We start from the raw sequence: 7,988 nt of genomic DNA on the forward strand, positions 1-7,988 counted from the left end.
GGCCTATTAATTCACAGAACTAATTGCACAGACACATGCTGAATAATGATTTAATTTTATGATTGAGTGGAAAAAATAAATAACAATACATCTTAATTTCATAAAAGAGGGCGTATCCTATCCTCGCGTTGAGAAGGGGCGGAGCCAGACTGCAGCAGCCGATCCAAGGGCGTATGAGGAAGTGCAGCCAGATCCTTGAACAGAAGCGACAAGAGCACACAATAAACACAAACATGCCTGCAAAAAAAGTCTGCATTGTCGGATCTGGAAACTGGTAAGTCGTTTGGCTAGCGAAAATGAAATGCGATCCAGCAGTTGTGTATTTGTTTAACTTGTTAGAGGCGAAGGCGGGAGATTTGACAAAGGCAGTACATGCTGTGCTTGCATATTACGGACTAAGGCTTGCAAGTGTCTTTTGATATTGTCTGAAGTTTGTTGAAATCCCTCTAAAAGCAATTGTGCTTTCTGTTTGTATTTGATTTATTCTTACCATTGCGTGTCACGATGGTGCTTATTGTTGTATTATTATGCATTTAAAAGAGATATCTATATCTATATATATAGCCTGGAATTGGAATTTTGCTGCACTAATAAAGGTTTTGTGCAGATTTCATTGTGCCGGCTGATGCTTTAGAATCTGTGTATTCCCAATACAATACAGGTGGGAATTCGATACAATCCTGATATTGTGTTGAAGTATGGGGCAATGTTAAATGGTCACATTTATATAGCGCTTTTCTACCGTCAAGCGCTTTACATCAAGGAACCAGTCACCCATTCACACACACATTCACACCCCAGATATACGCAGACACTGGGGGGCGAGTTGGGTTAAGTGTCTTGCCCAAGGACACAACGGCAGTATTCACATGAGGCAGCTGCGATCGTACTGCCAACCTGCGGGCCAGTGGATCTGACCGCTCTGACCGAGCGGCGAGTCGAACCGCTGACCTTTGGATCAGAAGACGAGCACTCTACCACTGAGCTACTGTGTCTGTGTCAAAATAAAATAATTAGAATTATTGAAAATTATCTTTCAATCTACATTTTCGTGTACACTATTGTTCTATTGAAAAAAAGTAGAGGTCTTATCTGACGATTTTGCTGAAATGCACTTTTGAATTTGCATGGATAAGCAAAACAAATTAAATTAATGAAATCTCTTTCTTTCCTCTAAAATTCAAGAGTACTTTATTTTGTCTTCAACAGTAAGAACAAAAGACAATTGATGAACATGATATAGACACAAGAATAATGCATATAAAACAATCATTGCTCTACAGCCCTTATTTAGGAGGTTCACCGGTCTCATCAAATAAATAAACGAATAGCCTCTTAATTCTATTGCACAATTAACAATACTTACCCTGCTAATAATTCAATACACTGTACAATGCATTTTATATTTCTGTATCATACACTTGGTAATTGTTCTACACTGGACATACTGGACATACTAAATACTCAGAACTGTAGGATAGAAGAGTATAGGGGCGGGCAATATTAACAAAAGTGTTGATGGAGGCAGGTGGACTCTGGTGAAGCAGAGGACATTGCTGGGATGTTGATCTCCTTTAGTCCTGGTTTTGTCTCTGGTTTTGTCTTGTTTTAGTTAGAGATGCTCAATCCAGCTTTTCCAGGTCTGATACCAATAAGGATACTATGAGTATCTGTCGACACCCAATCAATACTGCGCAACGTTTTTCTAAACTAGTTGGAACATGATATCAAAATGCTCCTAAAAGCTAGATTATAATGAGTTTGAAAACCTAAATTATAATAAGAAAATACATTAATTATTGGGCCAATACAGTCTCTGGAAGAAAAAAAAACTGCTGAAATTATTTAATATTTTTGTATTTTGATCCTCAGGCTATTGTGTATAACTGCTTTATTGTTTTAGTTGCATGTTCAAAGTGCTCAACACTTTTTATGAAACTCAAAGTAGAGTTACATACAGTATTTGGAGAGAATTACACAGAACTAATCTATTTAGTTTGGACACAAAGTACAATCTATGAAAATAATTGGCCCTCCAAAGTACCACCAGATCTAAACCAGGTCAAAAACAGGACTATTCTTGATCTAAATTATGACTTGAAGACATTTAAAATGAGACCACAGACATGTTTTACTAGTTCTAAACAAGGACAAACCCAAAATAGAACAAAAATGTAGTGAGTATTAGTAAAAGTACTTTTATCTTGAGAAAATATTTGAGGAATCCACGTACCACCTGAAGGAGACTACAGGCTTTTAATCAATCTGGGAAGATGAGCTCTTTTCCCTTCTATTACGTTAGAGCTTTATATTTGACCACATTTTGGATTGTAAACAGTATCATTTTCATCCCAAAGTTCATCCCTTCTGCTTCTCAGGGGTTCAGCCATCGCCAAAATCATCGGCCACAATGTGAAGGCCTCCAACCGCTTCGACCCGATGGTGAACATGTGGGTGTACGAGGAGACCGTCGACGGGAGGAAGCTAACGGACATCATCAACACGGAGCATGAAAACGTCAAGTACCTGCCCGGTCACAAACTGCCCCGCAATGTGGTACGTGCGCCCGCCGCTCCCCCGCCCCTCGCCTGCCGCTCGCCCGCCCCTTGCCCGCCGCTCGCCCGCCGCTCGCCACCAATCAAACCGCACCCTTTTATCAGGAGTGGTAGACATGGAAGATAAGGAGTGACTTTGGCCTGGAGGGTGAACTCATCCTGCAGTAGAGTGGCTAGTAAACTTGTACTCGAGTGATTTAAGTAAAAGTATTAGGTAAAGAAACTACATATTGCACATTGTCATCGTTCACTGCTTTTTGTTTCTTTTCTTTTTTTTGTGTCTTGTTGAATCAGCTATTTTTGGCTGTAATTTTTGTTTCGCTTTACTTCTTTTGGTAACACATTCAAATAAGGTTCTCAGTAAACTATTTAATTATTAGGTGTTGTTAAGAAGCATTATTTGTTTATTGGCACATGTACAGGAATTTATCACTTGAAAATAGTTTGGTAAGCATTGTATTAATGCTCTTACAAACAGTTTGCACATGGTTTAATAACATACTCATGATTTTTCTTCTTGGCTTATTAACATTTACAGTTTGTTGTCAAAGTTACCTCTGGGCATTATAAGCCATCTTTAAATGCTAGTAAATGCCTTCAAGTGCACAAACTAATAACGGTATTTTTTGAAAATGATAATACATTTATCACGAAAAATATTAGATGCTTAATTAGCTGCTACATAATGCATTTATTTGTGGTCTACATTGCATTTTTGCCCTGATGTCTCTGATGGTCCCGTTGTTGCAGGTGGCAGTCCCGGACATCACTGAGGCAGTGAAGGGGGCGTCGCTCCTGGTGTTTGTCATTCCACATCAGTTCATCAGCAAACTGTGTGACCAGATCAAGCCCCACATGACGCAGGGCACCATCGGCATCTCCCTCATAAAGGTAGTGTGCGTGTGTAAGTGCGCGTGTGTGAGTGCGCGTGTGTAAGTGCGTGTGTGTAAGTGCGCGTGTGTAAGTGCGCGTGTGTGAGTGCGCGTGTGTGAGTGCGCGTGTGTGAGTGCGCGTGTGTGAGTGCGCGTGTGTGAGTGCGCGTGTGTGAGTGCGCGTGTGTAAGTGCGCGTGTGTGAGTGCGTGTGTGTGAATGCGCGTGTGTAAGTGCGCGTGTGTGAGTGCGCGTGTGTGAGTGCGCGTGTGTGAGTGCGCGTGTGTGAGTGCGCGTGTGTGAGTGCGCGTGTGTGAGTGCGCGTGTGTAAGTGCGCGTGTGTGAGTGCGTGTGTGTGAATGCGCGTGTGTAAGTGCGCGTGTGTGAGTGTGTGTGTGCGCACGCACTTACACGCGCGCGCGCGTGTCTGTGGCAAAAGGAAAAGGGGAAATTAAAAAGGCACGTTACTCTGTGGGTGTCTATCATGGGACAGTTTGTACAATTACAAAACGGACAAAAAAAATTGCTTTCAAAATGTTTTGCTTTAGCTGCCATTTTGCCTGTTAATACATTCAAATTTGGAGAAAATTAATAAGGGGGTTATACATTTTTCGTAATTTCAAACATGACTGAATTTGGCTTTTACGATAATTACTTTATTGACTTAACGCTCGGTAAATAACAGAACATTTTTTAGAACTTATAGACTAGCTATCTATAATAAGAAGGTGTTAACATTTTGTATGGACTAGCTATTTTTTTTTTTTTTTTTTATTTGTACAAATAATTAGAAAATAAATAAGAGTATGCTGTTTTTTCTGGAATTTGAAACTAGTGACTGAATTAAGCAATCTCTACTTTGCAGTTATCAAACCGTGATTGCAATATAAAAAAGTAAAATGTGTTTTGTGGTTCAGAGCTCTACCAACAACATCTTGTGTTGGTTTAGCCGTTCGGATCCCAGACATCTTTCAAATACTAACGCTCTTGGATGTGTTGAAAATGAGGCCTGTTCTCTGAATCCTGATTTGAAGACCTAGAAATTGCAACTCTAATGTATAATCATCAGAAATCACACTTGTTTTATTCAAAATGGTGCAGTACCACTGAGAGCCGTTGATTGATCTATCTTTGTGATTGAGTGACAAATTTGGCTTAGATCATTGATTTTGTATTTGCCTCTGAAATTCCAATAATATTATATATATATATTAAATGGCAACAGCTGTATTTAATTTATTTTCAATCTATTTTTTCTAACCAGGGTGTTGATGAAGGACCGAATGGACTAAAACTCATCTCTGACATAATACGTGAGAAGCTGGAAATAGAAGTGAGTGTTCTGATGGGAGCTAACATCGCTAGCGAGGTCGCAGACGAGAAGTTTTGTGAGACCACCATCGGTAAGACCAGAGCTCCTCCTGTACTGTCATTTATAAGCTTGTATGTGGAACTACTTTCTCTGTGCCAGGCTCCAACAATGAGGCCAGCGGAGTGATCTTCAAGGAGCTGTTCCAGACGCCAAACTTCCGGATCGCGGTGATAAAGGAGTGCGACACTGTGGAGCTGTGTGGAGCGCTGAAGGTGCAGGACATGTCCTCGCTGTAGTGCACATTTGGAACATAAGAAGAATCGGATAACGCAATAATTACATTGGATTTTTAGTGTTTATTTACTTCACAAGAGAAATCTAAAACAGTGGTGATGTGTTAGTTAAACAGTTGTATTGAAGTGAATTTTAGTAGTGACATTTTCTTTCATTTTGTATTTTTGTCAAACATTAGTTTGCCCTTTTTTGCATTATTTTCTTTGACAAAACCTGCACTTCTAGAAAAGATTTAATGTGAATGACTCAAACAAGCTAATGATTATGTATCTGCAATATTGGTAAGGATTAAATAAACAACAAAAAGAAGCGTACTATACACTTTTATAATACTAATACCGTAATAAAAATCTATACAATATTTCGATACCAAAATGATAATAACAAGATATTGTTTTAGATACTAGGTTTATTTTATTTTACGTTCACACTTTTTTGTTCTGTTTCCCCCCAGAACATAGTGGCAGTGGGAGCAGGCTTCTGTGACGGCCTGGGCTTTGGAGACAACACCAAAGCGGCCGTGATCCGTCTGGGTCTGATGGAGATGGTGGCCTTCGCTCGGATGTTCTGCACAGGAAAGGTGAGCTCCAGCACCTTCCTGGAGAGCTGCGGCGTGGCCGACCTGGTCACCACCTGCTATGGAGGACGCAACCGCAAGGTGGCAGAGGCCTTCGCCCGCACAGCCAAGGTGGGATTACCACGCGGTTCTTGGAAGAGAATGTACTGTATGCTATTATTTCCAAGACTGTCGGCCTTAAAGTGCTTATGACAGGTTTTTGTGTTGTTCCTACAGTAAATATTTATCATAGTTTTACATCAGTCAGTTTTTCAAGAAAAATAAAAGTTAAATGAAGTAAGTAAGTAAATGTTATTTATATAGCACCTTTCACAGACAGAGGTCACAAAGTGCTTCACAAAACACAGAATAAAACAATAAAAACACAAAAAACTTACAGTGAACAATACATATACAACAATATACAGTAAAATCAGTCCGTAAAACAAGTGCATTTAAAAGGCTTGACTAAATAAAAAGGTTTTAAGCTGACCCTTAAAAGCAGTAACTGAGTCCAGTGACCGTAAGGAGAGCGGAAGATCGTTCCAGAGTTTGGGGGATCAGTCTCCTCTGGTCCGAAAACGGGTGCGAGGAACCAGCAACAGTTTCTGGTCCAAGGACCTTAGTGAGCGAGAGGGAGCGTATGGTTTAATCAGATCGCTGATGTACAGAGGGACCTGACCATGCAAAGCTCTAAAAGTTAAAACAAGAATTTTAAACTGTATCCGGTAGGAGACCGGCAGCCAGTGAAGGGCTTTGAGAATGGGTGAAATGTGGGCCCTTCTATTTGTGCGGGTCAAGATCCTCGCTGCAGAGTTCTGGACCAGCTGCAGACGAGAGAGTTCCTTCTTGTTAAGACAGGAAAACAAACTGTTACAATAGTCTAAACGTGAAGACACAAAGGCATGAATTATAACTTCCAGGTCAAATGAAGGTGTTATCGGGTAGTGTCAAATCATAACTGTTTATCAAAACTCATTTATTTGGTTTTGTCTCTTGTTTACAGTAAAGTAACTAGGTAACCGTTATGGAATTAACTTTTACCTATATCACATCTCCCATCTCTAGAATTCTCCAATGGAAAATATGCCTCATTTTTAGTAAAATCTTAAATATAATCATGTTCACTGCAAAATGTGTCTAACTTGTCATATCCACTTGTGCACATATATATATACACAGGTATACATATATACATCTATACATTCGGTATTTAAAATTGCAAACTTTTCTCAACTTTTGAATTAGTCCATCGTTGAGCTGGAGGCAGAGATGCTGAACGGTCAGAAGCTCCAAGGTCCACAGACGTCTGCTGAGGTCTACAAGATCCTGCTCAAGAAGGGCCTGGTCAACGAGTCTGTACAAACACCAGAAATATGGATCATTTGCCGCTGAAAATGTCTAATAATGTCTTTTTGGTCTTGCAGTTTTCCACTGTTTGTTGCCGTGTACCAGATCTGTTTCGAGGGGAAAGCGGTGAAAGAGTTCGTCACGTGTCTCCAGAACCACCCAGAGCACATGTGAAATCATTGTCCTCAACTTATTACAATATTAGGAACTAAACAAGACTTATATGTCTTTGTTTTACTCAGGACCAAATTTAAGTATCCTGCAATGATTGTTTACAACCACTTGAGGGCAGTGCAGTTTTATTATTCCCAAACGCACAATGACTTGACTTTTGACTTTAAATGATTTTATTTTTCATATATTTTACAAAATGTCAGAAGTGCCTTGAATGATTTATGTTCTTAGCTATAATTTGAAATATAATTATGTGTCAAGTATGAATTTGGTTAAAATTAATTGTTTTAGTTTTTCAAACACTATATGGAGCAAAATAAATTCATTTAAAACCATTGCTATAACATACTGCAATGATTTTCAACTCCTACCTTTTTCATACTGTCTACTATTACTACTACTTCTGCTGCTACTAATACTGCTATCACTACTACAGTTGGAGACAGGCGAGTCCCAAGTCAAACCTTAAGTCCTTTCCAGGCATTATACCAAATTACAGGATGCAGCTCAAATTGGTTCTACTTTATAAATTCCTGTTCTCAAAAAGAGAAGTGTTGGGAGTTTGTTCCTATAAACTCTAACTATCCACTGTAAAGAGAACCGGGCTCAAAGTCAAGTCCCCACTCACTGACCTTCAAGTCGAGGCCCAATTTTACTTTATTTTATCAAGTCAAGTCTGAGTAAAGTCCAAGTCCAGTCTACTTAAACTGCTACAATACTGCTAACTCCAAGACTAAGTACCGTACTTTCCGGACTATAAGTCGCACCAGAGTATAAGTCACACCAGCCAAAAAAATGCATAATGGAGAAGAAAAAAACACATATAAGTTGCACTGGAGTATAAGTATATCAGACACTATATAAGTGTGATTTAAG

The 7,988-nt window shown here is 39.5% G+C and overlaps 1 protein-coding gene across 1 annotated transcript; it reads left to right on the forward strand.

Annotated features, from left to right (window-relative positions):
- Nucleotides 1-145: 145 nt before the first annotated feature.
- Nucleotides 146-7,137, forward strand: LOC140361698 (glycerol-3-phosphate dehydrogenase [NAD(+)], cytoplasmic-like). The gene is made up of 8 exons (XM_072447485.1): nucleotides 146-274; nucleotides 2,379-2,556; nucleotides 3,306-3,446; nucleotides 4,691-4,829; nucleotides 4,898-5,010; nucleotides 5,487-5,720; nucleotides 6,837-6,943; nucleotides 7,016-7,137. Exons 1-8 carry the CDS (start codon nucleotides 174-176, stop codon nucleotides 7,110-7,112), a joined length of 1,110 nt encoding a protein of 369 aa, XP_072303586.1. The 5' UTR covers nucleotides 146-173; the 3' UTR covers nucleotides 7,113-7,137.
- Nucleotides 7,138-7,988: the final 851 nt, after the last annotated feature.

This window comes from Eucyclogobius newberryi, unplaced genomic scaffold (genome assembly GCF_026437365.1).
Source record: "Eucyclogobius newberryi isolate DKJ021-1_F unplaced genomic scaffold, fEucNew1.0.hap1 SCAF_1, whole genome shotgun sequence".
Classification (NCBI taxonomy): domain Eukaryota; kingdom Metazoa; phylum Chordata; class Actinopteri; order Gobiiformes; family Gobiidae; genus Eucyclogobius; species Eucyclogobius newberryi.